General features: G+C 38.8%; 1 protein-coding gene across 14 annotated transcripts in view; it reads left to right on the forward strand.

Moving 5' to 3' along the window:
• PRUNE2 (prune homolog 2 with BCH domain) overlaps window positions 1-23,660 on the forward strand; it is a 177,860-nt gene that overhangs the window by 115,427 nt on the left and 38,773 nt on the right. For all 14 annotated transcript variants that reach the window (XR_014951409.1, XR_014951416.1, XR_014951406.1 and 11 more), the window contains 3 exons: window positions 6,379-6,537; window positions 7,521-14,025; window positions 14,916-15,708. Coding sequence is in view for 4 of the 14 variants with exons in the window: in XM_085567098.1 (XP_085423224.1) it covers window positions 6,379-6,537; window positions 7,521-14,025; window positions 14,916-15,708 (7,457 nt within the window). In the remaining 10 variants the exon portion in view is untranslated. The remainder of the gene's footprint in view (window positions 1-6,378; window positions 6,538-7,520; window positions 14,026-14,915; window positions 15,709-23,660) is intronic.

The raw sequence follows: 23,660 nt of genomic DNA on the forward strand, positions 1-23,660 counted from the left end.
TTTTTTTAGCTTTCTTTTTTTTTTTTTTTTTTTTTTTTTTTTCTTTAGTTACTCTGCATTTAATTAAATAGACTGTAAAAACAGCCATCATCAACACTAAGGGCAAGTGCCAAACAGGCACTCATTGTATTATTCAATATGAGCTTTCCACAATGCAATAATATTTCCAGTTCAAATTCATTCCAACTTAAGTTTGGAATGCCTAAAGTTAAATGTGTGACTGGGGTTGTTATAGAGCAAGATAACAAGGCTCAAAGATGTCCATTCTCCTACTCTTTAGTTTAGGACCTAATACCTTTTTTTGTCTTTGGAAACTGTTGACATAAAGAAAGTAGATTTTGCTGCTATTTTTGTTCTTTCTAGAAGACTGATAAATATCAGTGCCGAAGAGCTGCTGTTTGGTACATTGAAATGCACAGTAGAAAAATGCAGTCTTTCCTTACAGAGAAGGATTTTTAATAGAGCATTTTTACCAGTGGTGTTGATAGAAGTAAAAAAGAGGTAAAACAAACAAATACACTTGTTTGTTTTTCTGGGGTCTGGTAAACATTGTTTATACTGTTCTTTCAATTTTTACTGACCTTTACCTGAAAACTTCATATAAAAAATTGAGTATTTTTCTGCACTCTTTTGCCTTTCTTTTTAATTTTTTTTAATAATGGAGGGGGCTTCTTGTAATTAGCTGGATTTACAACAAATGGCACACAGCCTGTTAGCTCTGCATGTGTGCTGTATCTTTGGTGTTTACCCTATTATATTGCAATTTAAGTATGTCATAAAGTTTTATCAGTGATCACATAGAAATAAACTGGAATGCAGGAGTACTGACCATGAAATATTACGAGAATGCAGTAACAGTATGTATGACTTCTGTATTGTGATAATTGCATCAGTTGTGAAAATTGTAATGGGATATGATATTCCTCATTTATATTTTGTGATGGTTGGGTATTTTTAGCAAATGAGTTGTCAGCAGAAAGGCTTCATTAGACCCATCAGGGTATCTGCCCATGAATAACGAATCCCAAACTGTACTGACAGTTTCCTTGAGCCAAAATGATGGAGCACCTCTGACAAAAGCCATATTGTGCTCCCCATGTGAGAAGTGTGAAGAACAAAAGAGACAGTTTGTTCTTAATTTGGTCAGGTTAATATTGACACAGTTATCTTAGAAGAGTCAGAAGTGTGTGTAATGTACACTTGCAGTGATCACTTGGGTAATTGACTGTTGATTTCATGAATCAGTGTTGCAAGACACACAGAAGTTACAGATTCTCTTCAGATATTTCTTTGATATTTTGCCTCTTTTAAAGGATCATCCATATTTATAGATACATTATCTGTTAAACTTAAAAATAAATTCTTGAGAATCAAGAAAATAGAGTTTCAGAGAAAGAAATTTCCAAGCAGTGTAGAACTCACATAAAATGGTATTTCTCAACAAAAAACCGTAATTATTTAACAGGTCATGTTCAAAAATCCTTCAAAGTCTTTGGATTTCTTTGACTTTCTCATTCTTCTTACTTACCTGGTACAAAAAATATTTGTAAATTTCAGAATGTTCATCATATTGCTATCTTACAGCAGAAACTATTTATATGCATTAGACAAAAGCACCATTTTATTACATTTTATGACACTAAATTACTCCAGTAGTTATACTGCTGTTAACTATGCAAAATATATTTACTACTAGATTATATTTATTTCAAGTACATACATTTCAAGTATGCTAACAATCATTTTTTTTTGTTTATAAGTTACTTAGAGGGCATTGTAGCAACTAATAATATTTACATATGCTGTTTATCTGCTGTATACTATGTAAATATTATGTAATACTTAAGCCAACACGTTAGTAACAGAAAAGGAGTGTATAAAAATGACAAATTAACTGACCTTTGTCATTGTTTAGCTATGTCAGTATATCTCCTGCTATACTAATTCATCAACAGATTTTTTAAATGCATGTAATTAATTTGGGATGTACTAGCTTAACTGTTGAAATTGCTTGCATTTTTTAATTTCTGAAAGAATTTTTTCATTTTCTCTATGTATTTATAATACATTTTGCTTGTTAATTTAGGTTAGCAAATTCATGAGAGTCCATATATCTATCATGTTTTTCAATATATGGCCTTTGGTAGTTTTTAAGACTTGTTTGCAACTGTCATTATTTACTTGAATGTTTGAATGCCTGTTAAGGGAGTATCTGAATTCTGTTGCTGGTAGTTTAGAAGAACAAACTTTAGGGTTGTTTAGGCAAGTTATCAGGAATTTTCAGATGGTGTTGAATGTGCTATAGTTCAGATTTTGAATTTGAATATATTTTAATTGTTCCAGCTGCAGTTAAGAATGGGATAATTGAAGTGACTTTTTCATGCTAAAGGACATTTTGGAACTGTTTCTAATCTATCCAATACTTGTATCTTCATAATATTTTACTGGTTTAGACATTCAAAGATTTTTCAGAATAATTCCTTACCATAACCCTCTATTGAGATTTCACAGATGAGTGAAATACAATAAACTGGCAGCTGACTGTGTATTAATCTGTGTGAATTTCACATAAACCTCATTTTTAAGTGCTATGCAAACATCAAAGGGAAACTTAATCTCTAGTTACAGAAGGGAATCTGCTTCCAAAGCATCTGACAAACAAGATTTTTTTTAAGCTTAACTTAGAGGGAGGGTGATGCATTTTGTGGACATATTTGAGTAGATTAATAAATAGTGTTCATATATTTGTAACAAAACTAGTAAGTTATTAGGTAGGAGATGGGTGCAGGGGAATAACATGCCACTCTCCACATACAATTGTGCCATGTTCATGATGAACTGCTGTTTATTCATGGCCAGTGTAGCTTGGCAGCATCAAAAGATGTCTTGGCTAGAAGATGACATACAGCAGAAACATAAAGGAGAATATGAAATCTCTAGATCTTTGTTGACCAGTAGTTATCAGAAGTGAGGGCTGAAAAAATACATTTATGCTTTGTGCATTATGTCCCCAGTTGAGAAAGGTGGATGCATGGTTTATGTTTCAAGTTCTACATAACTGAACTAGAGCAAGCATTAATGAGAGTAGGAAACGTAGAAGTTTACTTCCTTTGTATTTGATGTGGGGGTGTGTGTAAAAGAAGGCAACTTTTTTGATACAAGGAGTATAAAAATACTTTGCTTCAGTCCTTACTTGTGTGTGTGTGTGTGTATTTTTTTTAAGATTTGCACAGTTCAGGGAGCCAGGAACAAGGGGATCTGTAGGAACTATCTGTGGTAATGGTGTGTTACAATAGGGTAACATCATCATGGATACATATAAAGGACAGCAAAATTAAATCAGCTTGTGGCTTTTACTTCTTCTTATTATTTTAACATTTACTTTTTTAGATGAAATATTGATATGACAAATTTCATTATGTATTTCTTTTTCTAACAAAACCCCCGTGATTTATTCAAGAAATAGCAATAGACCAGTATCACAGAATTACAGAATTGTTAGGGTTGGAAAGGACCTCTGGAGATGATCCAGTCCAAGCCCCTTGCCAAAGCAGGTTCACCAAGAGCAGGTGACACAGGAACATGTGCAGAGGGTTTTAAATGTCTCCAGAGAGGGAGACTCCACAATCTCCCCAGGCAGCTGTTCCACTGCTCTGCCACCCTCAGTGTAAAGAAATCCTTCCTCTTTTTGAGATGAAACTTCCTGTGTTTCAGTTTACCACCGTTGCTCCTTGTTTTGTTTCTGGGCGTGCCTGAAAAGAGATTGGCACCTTCCTCCTGACACCCACCTTTGAGATATTTCTATGTATTGATGAGATCCCCTCTCAGTCTTCTCCAGACCAAACAGTCCCAGCTCCCAGAGTCTCTCCTCATGAGAGAGAAGCTCCAGACCCCTGATCATCCTCGTGGCTCTCCACTGGACCCTCTCCAGTAGCTCCTTGTCTCTCTCGTGCTGAGGAGCCCAGAACTGGACACAGCACTCCAGCTGTGGCCTCACCAGGGCTCAGTAGAGGGGGAGGATCACCTCCCTCGACCTGCTGGCCACACTCTTCCCAGGGCACCCCAGGATGACATTGGCCCTCCTGGCCATGGGGGCACTGATGGCTCACGGACAGCTTGTGATCCACCAGGAGTCCCAGGTCCTTTTCCACAGAGCTGCTCTGCAGGAGGTCAGCCCCAGCCTGTGCTGGCACTTGGGGCTGTTCCTGCCCAGGTGCAAGACCTGGCACTTGCCCTTGTTGAGCCTCATCAGGTTTCTCTCTGCCCAACCCTCCAGCTGATCAAGGTCCCACTGAACGGCAGCAGAGTTTTCAGGTGGATCAGCCACTGCCCCCAGTTTGGTGTCACCAGCAAACCTGCTGAGTGTACATTTGATCCCTTCCTCCAGGTCACTGACAAGTAAGTTCAGTAAGATTGGTCCTAATATTGATCCCTTGGGAATACCACCGACTGCAGGCCTCCTGCTGGACACTGCTGCACTGATCATGATCCTCTGAGCTCTGCCTTAAGCCAATTCCTGATCCTCCTCAAAGTCCATTCCTCTAACACACAATTTCCTGAGCTTATCTATAAGGATGTTGTGGGAGACAGTGTCAAAAGCCTTGCTGAAGCTAAGGTAGGCAACATCCACTGCTCTCTCCTCATCAACCCATACTGCTATGCCATCATAGAAGTCTATCAGATTGATCCAATCTGATTTGCCTTTGGTGAATCAATCCTGACTATTCATGTGTTTCTGATGACCTTCTTGTCTTCTATATGCTTTTTGATGATCTCCAGAATGATCTGTTCCAACACCTTTCCAGGAACTGAGGTGAGGCTGGCTGGCTGGTAGTTACTCAGGTCTCCTTGGCATTTTTGAAGTCAGGAGTGACACTGGCCTTCCTTGAATCATCAAGCAATTCTCCTATTCTCCATGATTTTTCAAAGATGATGGAAAGCAGCAGATTAGCAACATCTGCCAGCTCTCTCAGCACCTCTGTGTGGATCCCATGGATTTAAGGTTTTAAGTCTGCCTAGCTGATCTCTAACCCAGCCCTTGACAGCCAAGGGGAAGCCTTCCTTTCTTCAGCCTTCCTCTCTTACTGCTGGGAGTTATGAGGGCTGGTCTCAACAATAAAGACAAGCAAAGAAGACATTCAGTAATTTTACCTTCTCTGTGTTGTCCATCACCAGAACACCCATCTGATTCTGCAGTGGCCCTGCATTTTTCCTAATCTTTCTTTTGCTGCTGATAAAATCATAGAAGCCCTTCTTGATATCCCTTGCCAGACTCAGTTGCAAGTGGGTCTTGGCCTTTCTTGCTGTATCTCTGAACTCCATGTTCCTAGAGTCCTTCCATGTGGCCTGTCCCTTCTTGCACATTGTATACATTCCTTTTCTTGAGTTTGAGTTTTACTGGAAGCTCCATATGCACCCATGCAAGTCTCCTACTCCTTTTGCCCAGTTTCCTTATCGGGGTATACACTAACCTAGAGCTTGGAGTGGTTCTAAGCTATCAGAATCTGTGATATTTAAATGACCCTGAGATTGTAGAAAGTCTCTGTCTTTCAGCCCCGCTGCCAAAGAAGAAGTTGTAATTAGTCTGTGCTGATTTTCAAGGTTGTTTATTGCTTATCTCTAACATGTTCTGCTGCCCTGCCGCAGGTCTGTCCTGCAGGGCAGCATGTGGGGCTCTGCCCCTCAGTGGGATGTTACAAACATTAAATACCAGAAACTACCTGTGCTGTATTTACAGTAATGTCCCAATATCTATCACCTATGTTGAACAGTGTGTCCCCAGACTAAACCAATAGAAAAATGCCAACACTACAGTGAAACATGGAGGGCATGAAGAAGGAGAAAAAGGACAAGACACCCCAATTTCCTCCATCTTGTCCCCTTTTAAGCCCTTATCTATAATCATAAAATTCTACTTTTGCATCCATGCCACACTAATTATTACTTATATCAAACACTCAGAGCTTGTAATTCATCCTGTAAGATTGAAAACTCTTTTCTATAGACAGAGATCAGAGACAGTGTCTCTTGGGGGGTTTCTGACCCCCTGCCAGAGTCCCAGACCTTTCAGGGCAGCCAGAGGGATGCCCTGGATTCCCACAGTAAGCAATGTTGCAAAAGCAGGTAGTGGGAACAAGTAGGAATTACATTTCACCAGCAGATTAAGAAGGGAAAACCTGCATTTAGTATTCTAGTGTTCTTCCATTACGGTGCTATGGGACTGGTTCTTGATTTTTATTAGGTACATAGTTGTTTTGACAAATGAAATGAAACTTTCTTGATTATTAGACCTACTGATGCTTTTTAACATTTACAGCTATTTTTACAAAGAATCAGAAAAGTTGCTGACATTTCTTTTAATTTCTTCATGTTTTTCAGGACTGCGTATTACACAGGAGTCTCATTGGTGATCTGAAAGCATTCATAGATAAATATGGGTTTGATGTACTTGTCATTTTGGCAAACTGCTTGTCAGATGAGAAGCAAACAAAACAACAAATAGCAGTATACTCAGAAAATGTAGAGCTAGGCAATCAAGTAAGTACTTGGAAAAAGAATCTGATGTTTTTTGTGGAAAAAAAAGTGTCAGGGTTTTTTTAAGTAATCTATATAAAGATGTTGATTAATTAAGTGAGGTCAAAAGGTAGCAACAGTTGACCAGCAACTAAGTAGCTATTTGAAATGGCTGCATTATTTATATGATTAGATAAGGAAAGATTATTATATTTATTATTGCTTCAGACCAAGCTAACAGAAAAAGGTTATGAGAAATACTGAAACAGGCAAGGTTTTTTAATTCTATTCAAATGTTGGTTTGGGTTTTTTTCCTCAGTTTTGACTTGGGTTTGTAGTGTGAGTTATACAAATGTGTGTTTGGCAATGAATGATGAGCAAACACCTTGTAAGTGGTAGTGACCAGAACTCATATATGTATATGTTATTCCTAAAGAATTCAAGCTCTGAAATCAAAACAAATTATTATTATTGTATACATTTGTCCAGAGCTAGGTGCTTTCCATTTTTGTAAACTATATTTATCCCCAGATGGGAGAGATTATCTCATTGGCAACCTTCTGAACTTTTTTCTCAGTCTTGCAACTTACAATTTTAGGGACAGTTGGCTAATTGACTCCATGATTTTCAAGGCTAATATAAATGCATTTATTTATTTTATTAATATCATTACCCCATGCTTGAAATACAGTCCTAAATTAATTACGTAAATTTTACTCAGATTTCTTAAGGAAACAACCAAACATTTTATTTGGATTTTCTAACAAGAAGTGAACCAAAAAGTCAAATAGTATAATTTCTGACCAATCATATAACAAATATTTTGTCTTGATCCTCTTTTGTAATACATCAACTATTTGTGGATCATAATAAGGATGCTACAGTGAAATGGCCAATTAATAGGTTAATAGGAAGAGATAGGTATGGCTGTATTATATGATAAGGTAGTCAGTATGTGCCTTATGTCCATGACTGTAGTGACTTCTGAAATATCCATTTTTCAACAGATCTGCTGTGAATTAGAAGAATGTCAGGATCCTTGTTTAGAGCTGGATCCTCTAGAATGTGAATGTGACGAAATTCTCATTTATTATCAAGAAAATTCTTCAGTGACCTGTGATCAAATTTTTCTTCTAATTAAGGAAGTTATAAATAGAAGGCAACCAGAAATGGTATCAAACAGTAGAACTTCTTCTACTGAAGCTGTTGCTGGAAGTGCTCCACTTTCTCAAGGATCTTCTGGTATTATGGAGTTATATGGTTCTGATGTAGAACCACAGCCCAGTTCTGCCAATTTTATAGAAAATCCTCAAGATCTAAATGGGTCTATGCAAGCCCACATTGATGTAAATGTAGACCTTGTGAGTCCAGACAGTGGCTTGGCTACAATTAGAAGCAGCCGGTCTTCCAAAGAGAGTTCTGTTTTTCTTAGTGATGATAGCCCTATTGCAGAAGCTGCTGCTTCACATCACAGTCTTCTGCCTGGCTTTGATTCCTACAGCCCTATTCCTGAAGGAGCAATAGCTGAAGAGCAGAAGTCTCAGTCAGGAAGCAATAGTGATAACTTTGACCTTTTCAATTTTGATCTGGCACCCATGGCTACAGCTCCATCTGAGTCACCTTCTCATTCTGTTGATTGCTCCCCAGCAGATGACTATTTTCTCAATAGTGATTCATCAGAAGGGCATCGGCTCACTCTCAAGAAAAAACTTGATGAGACAAATATATTAGAAAACGATGCATTAAAGTATTCAACTGATTTACTTACGACAAAAATTGAGGAAGACAATCTGGCTGAATTTGATGAGAATCCAGGAGAAATGTTTGAGAAAACTTCAAGTTTGATTGATTTAGTTGAAGGTGATTCTTCTTCACCGGAAGTGTTGAAATCTGCTGATTCAAGAATTCCACCAACTCCTATGAATAGTCTTGTAGATACTTCACCATTAGATAATGGACAGCCTTTAATTTTCCCACAAGATGTCATTAAAAAAATTAATGAAATAGATAGCACAAATGACTCTCCGTCTTGTGTTAGATATGGGAGCTGGTGGGATGGCTTTGACCTAGATTCCAGAAATGCTGATGCATGGAGTTCAAGTGAACAGGAATCTGTATTTCAGAGTCCTGTCTTATGGAAAGATTCTAAAGAAAGTCCTTTGCTACAAGAACATACTGATAGAAGAGCCTCAGATTCTGTGTTCCTCCAAAAACAGCCAAAGCAAATGGAATATATGAAAGCAGGTCTATGGGATAATCAGTTTAAAGAAGATAATTGGAACCATGAGAATCAAGAGAAAAACAGTGAACATTCATGTTTGCAAACTGCTTCTTTAGATGAGACAAAGCAAGAAGTGGAGAGCTTTACAGACCTGTGGAAGGTCAGCCAGCCAACACCTGTGATGTCAGATGCATGGTGTAGTGGTGAAGGAGAAGGTAGCCACCAAGCTGGAGACTCATACAAAATCTGGACTGAGCTTGATGAAGGAAATGCTGGTAAATCCTCAGAAAATGTATGGAACGTGCCCAAACTAGAAAGAGAGTTAAAATCAGTGAATGTTTCTGAGGAATGGGCCATATCAAAAACTGGTTTGTCAGATTCTTCAGAAATCACAGTGGACAATGAAATTGAAAATCCAGAAGCGTGGCATAAAGGAAGGTTTTATTCAATAGAAGACCATGGAAAATCTGACAATACAACTTTTGTTTTCAACAATATGCAAAATAATTCCAAGCTGAACACAGGGGGAAAAGCTGTGTTAGACGATCCTAAACATAGACCAAAACAATTTGAAAATATAGATACTTGGAATATGTATGATAAAAACATCAGAAAAGAAGTAACAGAAGTAGTGGTGCCGTGGGAGGATACCTTCCTATATAAGAACTCGGATCTTATTTCGTCAAATATAGCGGAAGATTTAGTTGTTTCTCCACCAGACACCAATTATTCAACATCTGATTCATATGTATCACCTACATATGTGGAAGATGAAAGAGAAAATGAGGACAAGGATTTTGATGAAGAAACAGTTACTGGTAAACTCATTAACACAGATTTGGCTGAGTTAAAAGTACTTGAGAAATCAAGTAAGGAACCATTATCTTCTAACAATGAGCCTTTTTCAAATATTAGAAATACAGATATCTGGAACGCTCCTCTCAATAACATCACCCAATTACAAGAAAGAAATTCTGAAATTCCAGTTCTTTCTGCCTCTGCTAAACCTTGCCTTAACTCAGAACAAACATCTGATCTATGTTTTTCAACTGAAACATGTAGCAGTGAAAATAACTTTCCTGTATCTAAAAGCAGAAGAGTAATACTGCCATATAATCAAACAATGAATGACTTATCACCATCACAGAATGAATTAAATACTAGACAGAGAGCAGCTGACAAGGCAGAAACAATGAGCAGTGTTCCTGCAGAAGACACAAACACCTCTATGCCAACTTCGGAAAATGCGAATGGTTTGGATCTGAAAATATGTGACTTAGGAAGTGAGAAATTTAGTAAGAAGGCAGCACAAAACACTGTCAGGATTGATGAAGAGCTGGGTATTCAGAATTCAGTGCTCCAGGTGGACTCGTGGGATTTACAGAGTGTGCAGGGTTCTGAGGAAGGCTGGGATAATGCCACTGCAATTGCTAAGGAAGGAGAAGAATGTGAAAGAACACATGTGACAAGTGGACAGCAGATGATTAATGACATTTGCAATAAACCAGTGCAAGAAGGCAATGAACCTTCAGGTAGAACTGATTTGGAAGAAAATGAGCCAACAACTGAAGTTGCCACCTCCCCAGAAAAACTGAGAAATAGGGTTAGTTTGGAAGTATTAATCACAGAGAATGTGTCATCTTCCAATCAAAGCAATCCAGTTAGTCAGGAAGAGAGAAAAGACGTGTTGCAGAACAGTTTAGAATCTTCAAGTATTTCTGAAGGAGGCAGAGATTATGAATTTTTCTATGACCCCTTACCACAAAATTACAGTTATAGTGAAATGAGACAGCTGCTTTCTGAGGGAGTTGGAAAAGAGGCTACAGTGACAGAGGATGCAACAAGTCCCAAGATGGAAAATATTTCTGAAAGTTCTGATAAGGGTAGTGATAATCCTGAAAATAATTCTTCTAAAATACCTGGAAGCTCAGGTGTCTGGAATGACTCTGGAAAGAATGGTTGTGGCCAAGCCACATCAATTCCTTTGGATAAACCACAGGAACCTCTGGAAGAAGGGCAAGAATGCTTACATGAAGTGACTCCTAACCATCCAGACATTTGTAATTCTGATTTAGTATCTTTTAATAATAGCTTAGAACTGATGAAGACCAATGAAAATTCTTGCACAGATGAGTTTAAGAAAAATCCTTCTGGATTTGTTCATGTTCCTGATATTACACATATGTCTGTGGTGGAAAATTCATTTTCACTTGAAATAGCTTCTGGGAGAAATGAAAACTCTGAAAATGTGGAACCTGCTACTTATTTTTGTGGAGAGCCATTTGCAATGCTTAATGACAACTTTCCCCAAACTACTTTGGATTCACATCCATATGAAGATTTTCAGTCTCCTGCAACTAGTCCTGAGGCCAGTGAAGTCCTTGAAATAGCAAATACCACAAGCAGCCTTTCAAAAGATATACAGATCAAAAGCTATTTGGAAGAAGATAATATGTGGAGTAATTCAATAAATTATTACACACACTCAAGTGGAACAAGTCCTGACTTAAGTGATACATCTGTGAATGTATGGGGAGACCTTCCAGTTGCTAGTCATCACGAGAGAAGCAGAGATGTGTGGGAGATGAAAAATAATAAAAATCTTGCAGAGTCTTTTAAAAAGCAGGAAATTGGGAATGAATATGAAGAAGGATTAGAAACAAGCGGCGAAGAGAACAAAGTTCCTAAAAGCTTAGATTTTTGGAATGCCCATGTAGATGATGACACTGTATCTTCGTTATCAAGTCCTGACATAAATGAGGATTCAGAGAATTCAGAGGCATGTCCAGAAGTGATTAATGAAGATTCAATGGATGAAAATAAACAGCACAAAGGAGCTGAAAATAAAGAGGATTATGATCAGTCCAATGCAAGAAGTCCTGAAGCTAATGAAGACAATTTAGGTGCAAAAACTAAGGTGGGAAGGAAGCTCCTGGTAAGCGCCTTCAATGAAAATTCTGAAACAATTGAAGCCAAAAAGGTATTGCAGGAGGGTGGGACTATTGACTTTATTGATCATAGTAAGACTACTCAAGCTACTACAGGCCACAGTGAAACACTTGACGAAATAACTCAGGTGAGTATTTTCAATGAAAAAACAGATAGTGGGGAAGACTCATATTTGTATCAAATGAATGAAGAGCCTGCATTAACTTCTGCTGCTTGTGATAAAGAAGAGCACTCTTCAAAAGCTGTAAATAGGTGGAGTATGTCACTGGAAGCTGATTCAAGAACTACTTCAAAATCCACAGAAGGAATATCTGATTTTCTAGAAAACAGTTCAGAGTGGTGGAGTTCACAACCTTGTGAAGAAATGCAATTAGAAGATCAGTATTCTGTTTCAAGTCATTCTGTAACAAATCAGCTAGGAAACCATAAAGAGTACTCCTGTGGCTCCCCTTCACAAGATGAAGAACTAACAGAAGCACATTTCACAGATACAGGTAAGGATGAAAATCCACCTGCCTCCCTGCACTCTGATGAAGAAGAAAATGAAAGACTAGTACATTCTATCAACAGTCCTGATGGTCAGATAAATGAAGACACTTTACAGTTCAATCAGTTTGATTCTTTCATACTGGATAAAGAAGAAAGAGAGTTGATAGAGCAGTTGTTTTCTACAGATGAGGAAAATCAACTGACTCCACAGAACTCTTATTCAGATGAGAAACAAGCTATACCAAATACTACAGTTGAAGCAATCCCTGAAATGGGTCTACCAAAAGAAAATGAGAGAAATGCAAGTCTCACTCCTCAAGGACAGGAGGAGGACACCTGTGAAAGAGTAGAAGTGCACAACTCCATGCCAGGTGCTTTTGCTGTAGAAGACTTATCTTTTGAAATGGCAGAAAAGTCAAATCCAGAGTGGAATATAATAGTTCCACAAATGGCACTTATACCAGATATTTTACAGGATAACACACAAGGAAATAATCAGAAGTTTTCAGTGAAACCTGACCTGTGGACTAATGCTGAGGAGATTGTCACTTTGAAATACAGTGGTGAAAATCCTGATATTTTATATCACTGTGACCAAGACAATGGTTCAGAATCATCAAGCAGTCCTGATGTGTGCCAGGAATATGGAGCTAAACATGCCTCTATCCCATCTTCTCAGATTTCAGTGGAGCCTGAAGACAGTCAGCCAAGTCATATAAGATCAAATGTGAATAAAGAGGCAGATTTTGATTCAAAGCATCAGTTAGTAATGCAGAAGGTGGAGATGCACTCTGAAAATGGTAGCCTGCAGGACTATGAACCAGTAAAGACCAATGAATTCTGTCAGCTTATCTCTTCTAATCATCAGGAGCCTCCTGAACTTGCAATTCCAGAAGACTACAGTCTAGAAAATAAGCAGTTTTTTGACTCTGTTGAATCAACTGAAATTGCCAGTGAAGTTATAAGAGTGACATCCTTAGATGTGAAAGACACGTTCCATGGAAGTTTCAGTAATGCAAGCCATCAAGGAACACCAGCTGGTACAGCTCAAATAGCAACCTCTCAAATGCATTTGCTTCCCATGGATTTCACTCAACCAGGCGGGGAAGAACAAAGCTTAAAAGAAATTAGTGCCTTGGGTGAAGTTGTAAAATATTCTGATACTGACCATACAGCAATAATTGGTGTTGAGGTAGATAGGTCAGAAGAATGTGCAGATGAATCTGACACAGGCATAGAACATAGTATCAGGCATAGCTCAGTGACTAATGTCCTGGCAGGCACATGTGGTGGAATGAACATACTGACAGTCCCAGGCAGTGAAGCAGCAGAAGGGAAATCAAAGGATGAACGGACACTGTTTCCCAAATCCTTTCTACCTGGTGGTAATGAAGGTGATGAATCTGATTCAAATAATCAACTGTTTGATGACACAACAAAAGAGAATGAAACTGTAATTGAAAATTATGTTTCTGTGTTTAAGGAAATACCCAATGACCAATCACCAGCTGTGTGTACTCCACCATCTTCTGCATCTTTTGATGCTGAACAGTCTGGCAGCAGAGAGTACGCAAACGGCGAGCTCTTGTTACAGCAGCCATTTTATGACGGTGTCTCTTTGGAAAAACGATTTCCACTGCCAGCTCCTCTGGAAGATGCAGAGGGCATCCTGATGACTGAAGATAAGGTGTCTGAGACACCCAGAGAGTGCCTTGAGGAAAATCTCACCTCAATACCATCGTTCTCCATGTCAAAAGTAACTCTCCCAGATTCTGATTTCTTGACAGGAAAATCTGAAGCAGAAACAACTGATCCTGACTCACCACCAGGTGGAGATAGAAGATCATGTGATGGTAAGAAAATCTGCTTTCCAGGGCAAATACATAGGATAAAGGAGGAAGTATTTCTGTGAAACCTATGAGGAGGAGGCTTTGAGTGAAGTGTGGAGTTTATGTGTCTCCCTAATGTACATAACATTTATTGTGGAAAGAGCTCTAGTGTCATTCTCTCAGATGATGCCATGAAGAGGCTACCTGGAACAGAGTTAGACAGAGTTAAAGGAATAAACTAGGTGTTTATTACTAAAGGCCTTCAAAGGATACATCTTCAGCAGTACAAAACCCAGCCATGATTACACCCAAGATGGACCCAAGATGGTCATGAGTTTTCACGCTTTTATAAGTTTTGGTCCATTTACATATTGGGGTTAATTGTCCAATTACAGCTTTAGATTATGAAGTCCCATCCTCCAGACTGCTCTCCTCAGTTCGCTGTTGTTTATACATTTTTGTCCTGAGGCTGTAACTGTGTCCTTGGTCTCAGGCTGGAAAGAGATTGTTTTGTCTACCTAAACTGTGAGGAGAGCTTGCTAACACCTTATATGAGGTTCAGAGTTATATACTAATGCAGTACAGAATCTGGAATATATGAAAGCTGAAACTTAAGCATCACAGATAGATCTAAAGCTTTTAAACAGTGAAGTAGTAATATAATTTCTGTTGTTTGTACAGGGCCTAGCCTATGGGACACTGAATTGTGTGTGCCTTGGGGATGATTGCTGTGTTAATGTATAACCTTTAACAATAATGATGATGGTGATGATATTATAAAATTCAAGTACACATTAACAGAGCAAAACAAAACTGAAAAGAGCTTTATCTCACAGTACTGATTAAACTATACTATGGTGACTAAATCAGTAGTTCAGAAATTAAAAATAGTTTCTATTTGTCTGTTCTTTTAGAAGCTGGCACTGACTCCCAACTTTGTAGGAGGGAAAAGCTGAGAAATTCCCATAAGAGCCCTGAACTGGAAAGTACAGACAGTAAAGAAGATGTGAGGATGCAGGTGCTCCCAGCTTCACTGGAGATGGATTACATCCTTGTTACTGAGGAAGAAAATACACCTGCAACAAATGATACCTTTGAAAGAAGAAAAATTAATTCTTCATTTCAAGAATCCCATGAAGGCCTTTCACCAGGCTCCTTGGATGCCTTTCAGGCAATATCCATTTCAAATGAAAGCAAAGATCATCTTGTTTGTGGGACTGGATGGGATGTAGAGGAGAAAAATTCTTCTGCTGTGCCTCAAGAGTTGGATGGTGAAAGGAAATCACAAGAAAGCTGTGGACAAGATGAAGGTTGGATTATATTGGGACAAAATGAAGTAAGTGACATATCACCTGAAGAAATTTCTGCCAAGACAGAGATGCTAAAACCAGGGTCTGGACATCCTGGTGAAGAACTGGCATCTGTTGTAGCGCAGGAATTGATTCCTGACACTTGGACAGAATTTCAGGTAGAAACTCCCCTTCAGAAATCTTTTGAACACGAAAGCTGTTCTCCTTCAGATGGTCTGGCTGCGGAGAATGTGAGTTTGGGCATTGCAGGAACATCAGAGTTGCAGGTAGTTGGTGGTGATAGTACATGGGAAGCAAATTCTCAACAGAGGCTTAGGAATAATGTAGCAACAGAAGAAGAAATGAAGGAGGAAATAGTTCTTCTCAACAGTGACAGAGAATTGAATCAAAAATCAGGGTAAGTAAAATTCAGACTATTTTCTTTCCAAAGTTTTCTGTTGATTAGTTACTTATGTTGCTGAGGTGTGTGTCATTATGAATAGATGGCAAGACTTTCAAGTCTGAAGTATGCAAAGCATTTACACTGTTTAACTATCAATGTATTACTTCCTTTCTGTAAACAGCTTGTTGGTTCTTCATTGCTTGATATGAGCCAAATTAGGGTTGTTTTGTAATTGATTTAAAGGTTACTTTCTTGCAGGAGTAAATCTGTCTTCCTTCCGTGAAATCCCACTGATAGTATTACCTACCTTTAAATCTGAAAGAGATATGGCCAGGGCATACAGGCCCAAGCCAGGTACTGATGATGTTGCCTGTATATGATGAAATTATGGAAGGATCTAAGTGAAGTACTATCTCTGCCCAATGCAAAACTGCTGAGAAGAACAAAAGGAAGAAGTCAAGGTCCAGAGTCAGAAAAATGTGCTGCTTGTAGAGGAAAGAAAAGCATAAAGGAAAGTTGTGGTCTTTGTGATTATTTTCAAGCTCTAGTCAGATCAGAGGAGCATTGATGACTGTTGGAATTGAACTGGCAGTTGAAGCAGACTGAGTGAATACATATGGACCTGGCTTTGGGTGGACATGCAGTCTCTGTGGTGGCAGTATTTCTCCTGCCAAGTGACTTTGCTGTGTCATCAGATGGAGTAAGGGGTGGCCCTCCTGACTCCATTTACTGTAGTGTATTGAGAGAGGGTGCTTCTGTTGTTGACCTCTCTTCCTTTGCAAGCAGCAGGCTGCCATCAAGGGAGAGGAAAACCTTCAGAAGTGTTAGCAGAAGATGAGCACTCATCAGACCTGTAGAGCCTAAAGTAAACCAAATATTGAGTATGGTGGGTTGGCACAGCCTTTCTGTTGCACCCAATCCTCTAAGCTTCTAAATTCCATTCCAGAAAGAAAAGTATAAATTTTGCAATGTCCTATAAAAGAGACATCTGGGAAAAGCCAAACAATGAATATTTCCAAGCAGCTATTTTGCATCCATATTGTTGTGTGGAAGAGTAGCTTAGGATCTGCAAATCCAGGAATGCTAGATGTCCTTTGACTTGGATGTGCTTTGTTTGTTAGCCCTGGAAGCCATTTTCTGGTGTTACCTCTGCAGGGTTTCACTGGGAGTTCATTAAAAACAATTAATTTCAAATAGTACAGATGCTTTTTTGACAAACCATGCATTTCTAGTTAAAAATCTTAGAATAATGAAATGCCTACCAGTTCTGCTCACAGCCAGTAATGACTGGGACAGGAAACAGGAGTAGTTGTTTAGGGGTGCTGGCTAGTTGCAGGCTTGCAAGTCTGACATGAAGAAATTGTCTGTTATTTCCTCTGTCTCCCATAAAGCACTTCAAATTAAAACCAGGCAGATGCTGACCCAGTCTAACTCACATTAATGATTCATTACATGAAGGCAACATCCTAGAGGTTTGATTTTGTCATACTTACATTCCCATGATGTTTTTAGAGAAGAAAAGAGAACTCTAGGTATTTGATTTTGAATGATTTGTAAGTAAACCAGCACATTTTTGACTTGAGATAATTTTGATGCAGTAAGACTCTTTGTTAGACACCTCGGGAAGAAAATCTGTTTCTTGAATTTAGACTGGTAATAGAGAAAACATTTCTATGCTGTGGATTTATAGGGATGGGTTAACATCTTATTGTTATAAATTGTTATATCCATTTGGAGAAGAGCTCTGCTGTTTTTAGGAACTTTAGCAAATCCTGCACTGCTACTCAACAATAGTTCACATTGGAGTTTTGCATGCAGTACATTCATTATTCTTAGAATGTAGCGTATTTGCTTAGACCAATTCCTACATTAAAATCCAAAACTGGACCGTGTTAATGTTCTTGTGTTTTCAATGAAAATTTAAATGCTTGATGGAATATGGTGCATCCTTCAAGATAAAATAATTCTTGGTATAGAATATATATGTTCTCTATAGCTTCTATTTTAGTCTTTTTTCTTATCTTACTTAGAAGTTGTTTAATACTAAATGCCTTTTTAGTCAGTAGCAGTGGCTATTTCTGTCCTTTACACTACTGATACTGATGCCCAGAGAAGCATAGTAAGCACCTTATTCAGCTTTCACATTAACAATTAATTGTGGAAGCATGGAACCCATAAAATCTACTTTGCTTTGGGTTTAAGTTTTCTTTCTTGGTAAGTTGTAAACTTTAATGGAAATTTTTTCCAGCATTAATGTTATTAAAAGTAATTAATTCTCTTTTCTGAGGACTTTGCATGCAATAGAGATTGCTTTTGTCATGTGGTTTTCCCCTCAGTGTCCCCTCTGCTTGGTAGTTGATATTCAATAAACTTAAGCTTATATTTTTGGTGAGTTAGGTAAAGACTTCAGACTTCCTAGGAGAACAGACATACACATTCCTATGCATGCCCACGGCAAGATCACAGAGGCCTTGATTCCTTTGAAACCAAAGCAAACACACACAAAAAATACTATGATGAAACACATACAGGAATCATTATTCCTAGATGATATGCCCATTTAATAAGCGCTCTTACATAAACAGCTGAAAAACTAGCAACTGACGTGGTAAATGTGTGTAATTAAAAATTCTTTCTTAATGTATTTAATTGACAGTTTAGAAACAGAAGTTCCTTCTTTAAACATAACTGACATTAACTTCCTTTCATGGCCAATGAAGTTTAAAATAATATGATGCAGCAGAGCTGCCAGCCCATGGGAGGTTAGTGAAGAAACACTGGTGTCACCACATACGCGAACAAACTAAGACTTTCCTGATTGTTGCAATACAATTTCTGGAAGGCACCTGATGGTCATCAGGCTCTGAGTCTACCAAAGATTTACATCAAAGTAGGATGTAAAGAAACTCTTTAATGTGAGGGTGGTGAGGAACAGGTTGCCTGGAATAGCTGTGCAATCTCCATCCTTGGAAGTGTGCAGAGCCAGGCTGGATGGGGCACTGAGCAACCTGATGTAGTTGTAAGTCTCCCTTTCCCAGTCAAGCGGGTTGGAACCAGGTGATCTTTGAGGTCCCTTCCCTACCTAAATCATTCTGTGGTTCTATCATTGTAGAAAAACAAAAAAACTTCTGAAAAGTTGAATTTGTATTCAAACTCAAACCCAGCCAATGAACAGCTGATTTAGTAGTCCAAAGTTTATGAAGGCACTTACTTAGTAACTGTCTTGTAATCCCTTTTATATCCATATGCCCCTGTTTAGGAAAAAAAAGAAAAAGTTCCTATTTGTACTATGTTGAAGTAGGTTCCTTTTGTAGTGGCGTAAAGGTCCGTGAAGGATGCAGTTTGCATTGTTTTCTGCTGTCATCCAGCAGATGCCACTTCTAATAAAATTGCCTGTTACACAGAAGAGATGTTCGAACTCTGATGGCTGAAAACTTGGAGCTTTCTTAATTTCAGGGTGCCAGTCCTCAAGTAAAACACCTTGTTTGACCTGAGACTTGGAAAAGGCTTCAAAAATTAAATTATAGCACAGTAACACTCTGTGTGTAGTTCGGATAGTATTGTGTGACCCCATACAGTGAAAATTCTTCGTTTTAGGATCTTAGTATATGGTGACATACGGGAGCCAAGATGGAGAATTTTGGGTGTGATTTAGTTGTCTTTATTGCACCTACTTCTTCATGAATCTGGGTGGTTTTCTCTAGTTGTGTGAAAGATGTCCACCTTTTGGGTTTTGGGCGATCATAATTGGGTTAGAAACATAAATAATATAGATGTCTACTGTTTATGGGGTAATTGGGACTTAAACAGCCTTGAATAGACACCGTTTTAGCTCACTTTCTTGACTTGTTAGTGAGTGCGCACATCTCGTGAGTTTGTAATAGATAAGGATAATAAACTTCAGAGTGAGACTTCAAAAACAACGTCTCCCAAGTTTTATTCACCCTGACCTTGGAGCGAGAAAGAACCTGGTATTCCAACAAAGAGGGAATTAAAGTTTTAAAACAGAAAACATTAACAAAAACCAGAATGAAGAAGTGCCTTAAAATCTTGATGTCTGCTAGTCACTGTGCCCATCATCCCTGTGTCACACAATAACTCTCAAAGGTGTTTTAAATAAGTCTATGGCTAGGGGTGAAGTTCTTCCATCCTGTCCTTTTTTATTTCTGCAAGGAAAAGCCTCAGCAGAGAGTGAAGAATGATGATATTTACTAGCATTAAAACATTGGAGAAAAGACATCAGCTTGTCTCAGAAATACACAAACACCAAAAGTAACAAACCCTAGACCTTCTTTGGACTCCTGAAAAAAGTACAAAAAGATTTGATAGCACATTACTAATGTCAGTCTTTCTGGAAAGAAAACCGCTTTTTATATATCATATTAGGTGGGCAGGATTATATACTTTGCTACTGTTGACTGGAGGTATGCCAGCAGAAAAAATTATGAAGACGGGAGGTAATTTTCTTCTTGATAAAAAGGTGTCTTGCTGTACAGAGCTATGTGAAGGTTGCTGGTGATGAATTGGTCAGGAGGCAGAGGGAGAACACTGCAGATGGCTATGCTAGTTTTTACCCAGCATATTCCTCAAAGTATTTTAGTGGCTGTGTATACCAGACCATTCTTGCTTTTACCTTTGTGGTAGGGCAGTATTATTATTTTCCTTATTAGAAAGAGTTAGAAAGAGCTGAACAAAATACTATTAAATTATGTATTGATTGGAGGTAGAAGAAGCACAGTAGAAATAAGAGCAGAGATATTTGGAAGGTTTTGGGGAGAGCTTAGAAAACTGGTGCCAAAACTGAGCAGAAGACAACTTCCTTTGAAGAACTGCTATAATGTATTTAACCTGCTAGAATAAGACTTCAAAAGAAAGCTCCATATATCTTTCTGATAGCATTTTCTCTAAGTAACAGGAATAATTATATAATAATGTTTTGGAAAAGATAGTTCTTCCACTGCCTCTGTCTGAAATATCCTTCTGCAACCACTGCCATACTGCTGGCTATTAAAATTGCCCAGTAGAGGAAGCAATTCAGTGTTTTATTAATAGAAAAGCCTGCTTTCATCACATTCCCCAGTGCTTGCCAGTGAATAAAGATAATTAAATTTAATTAAAGAAAAATATGTGACTATTACAAGATTAATAAGAATACTGAGATGACTGTGCTGTCTCTGTGACTTAATCAAATAAAAATAAATCTCAAAGCCATTAATGATTTGAGTCAATATCAATGCCCAGTACTGAAATTAAATGCTCTCATACTGGACCCAGGAAAAAAGTTGCATTGATTCCAGTGACCAAGGATTTCAGGAAATATTTTACCAAAATGTTTCTTCTGTCATCCCAAAGCTAGAATAAGGCAGTGAGTTAGGGATCCCAGGTTTGCCTTATTCTTTTATGGGCAAAGCAGGGTTGTATATATAGGATTCTTAAAGGCTTGGAAACCTGTTGTAAGAAAAAATAAAGTAACATTTACTTCCCTTTGGATATCTGTTTCCTTTTTTTCTTGGAAACCTGTGGGGCTGCCATCTTTCACTTGTCTCAGGACTGTTTATTAATTGGCCAGATCCACTGGAAAGCAGTTCCAGGCACTCTGGGGACCAGGCATGCTGCTTCAGTTATGTTTCCAGCTCCTGCTGAATTACAAAATTATGGACTTGAAATGGGAATTGAACTTAGGTCTCCCACTTGTCAGCACAAAGCATGACATTTGATTTGGCACAAAGACCGTGCTTTAAAGGCTAAAACCAAACATGTAAGTAAAGGAGCAACAACTGAGAAGGTTGCTTGTAGGAAGGTCCTGATGATCTCATTTTTGCAAAAAAGAGCTTTAATATTTACATGGCAAATATCAAGACCTTTATAAAAATTTTTTAAGAAGAAAAGAACAGCACTTCGCTGACTGAGAAACAACTTCTAAAGGGAAAAACCCACAACTTACTATTATTTACTAATTGTACTGAAATTTTAATTAAGTTGTGAGATTGGCCTGATAAAGCCACTTTCTTAAATCAAGAAGATCTGGACTTTGTTAGTATGGTTTAGCAGTTAAATGAAGAAATCTGCCATTGTTTTCTGACCTAATTAATTATATATTCCAATCAAGGTGATCAATGACAAGAGACTTTAGCCTAAAGTGTTAACAAGCTTTGAAACTTTAGCCCTGTTCATGTAGATAAGTGGTCCCAGCAGCGTATCTGTTAAGGAGTCCATGAACTGGTTCTGGCCTTTGCACAACAAAGGGCATGGGGAAATTTTGTGCCAGAAAGTGACTGGACAGTGAAAGACACAGCAGGATCTGATGATTCTGCTGGATGACCACCAGAATTTTGCACACACAGACTGTGAGGGCATAAAAGCTCAGAGTTTCCTGTGTTTGGGGTCCTTTTTCAGAGGCACCCAGGTCAAGCTGTTCTTTTGTTGTTGCACCATTAGGCTATTTTAAGGATTGAGACTCTGCTATGGGAAGCATGGGTTTGCACCAGTAAGGAAACCTGATCTGACCATGTGAATGTGGCGTCCCAGCTCAGGTGCTGCGAGTGTGACTGCCAGAATGGCTTGTGGATGGTCAGACAGGGAATTTTCCTCAATAACATCAGGAATTACTAATTTCACAGCTTCACTGTAATCTTGCTGCTAATGACTTCTGTTGTACATAAATACTTCATAGCTTTATTTCCTGGATATAGGAAGTCTAGGAATTACAGACTTTTGGATCCATGATTACTGGGTTTATGAACTTTTGATTTTAAATGAAATAAATCTTGGCCAGTTGAAAAAGTGCTAGAAACATCACCATCACTGGAAGTTTTACATACAGCTAGGTGACAGAAACATCAAAGATGATGTGTCTGCAGCACTGACCTCTTTGGAAGTGTACTTTCATACCGGTGATGATTTTTAAATTTCTTTAAAGGCTTCATATTTTTCTGTTTTCCTTTAAAATAACATCTGGGACTTACTTACCAGGATATGTGTTGCAGATAATGACCACTTTCTCTGTAGGATTACTAACACCATGAAGAGCAAGGTGGGAGCCACTGAATTGTAATTTACACTGTGCTGTAGCTGTGCATGGAGCTGTACTGAAAAGAGAAAACAGGGTTAGGCTTTTGTTTGTTTTTGACTGTTTCTGGCTAAGCAGTCAGATGTGAAGGCTTCTCCCAGTCTCACTGTTTTCCAGGAGGATCTGTGCAGTACGAAGAGAGAAACCAGATGAAGTTTAGGCTGTCCTAGGGTCTATTGCCTTGCTGTAGGAATTTGGATTGGAAGGTGTTTTGAATTTGGAAAGGAACATGAGTTTTTTAGGGACCCTACTTGCAACAGACTTTTATAAAAGGAGACTGTGAGACTACATTGCCTGGGAAGAAATACCCATTCTTTCCCTAAGAAGCACAACCAGGACCAGAGGCTGTGGGCATTGCTTCCCGCTGCACCTAGTTTGTGTGTTGAGAATCTACCGTGCCTTCCGAATTGGTGGTTGTTGGTGTTTTGGTTTTTATATTTAAGTTTGCACCTGCATTCCCATTGCTAAATTGCAAATGGAAAAAAATTATGCAAACCATGTCTGAATGTGCATGTGCTCTACAGCCATCAATGCAACCAGAAATGAGAGCTGAGACAAGTTGAATCCACAGGACCTTTTGTCATGCAATGCAGCATAAGCTTTCCTCAGGCAGTGAAATGAAGCAGCAGGGAGCCTCTTCGCTGCCGCCGGCTGACTCGCTGCATCAAAGTTTGATGATGCCCCGACGAAGCTCCGCAGGGACCGTGACAAAGACTGGTAATTTGCAGGGCCGGGGCACGGCTGTGCGTTAGTTCAGGTGTGCCGGCGAGCAGAGCGCGGTGCGGGCCAGCGCCGGGCCGGCGGTGCGGGGCAGGGCAGGACAGGCGGTGCGGGGCAGGGCCGGCGGTGCGGGGCAGGGCAGGACAGGCGGTGCGGGGCAGGGCAGGCTGTGCGGGGC

This window comes from Lonchura striata, chromosome Z, assembly GCF_050655825.1.
Source record: "Lonchura striata isolate lonStrDom1 chromosome Z, ASM5065582v1, whole genome shotgun sequence".
NCBI classification, from domain to species: domain Eukaryota; kingdom Metazoa; phylum Chordata; class Aves; order Passeriformes; family Estrildidae; genus Lonchura; species Lonchura striata.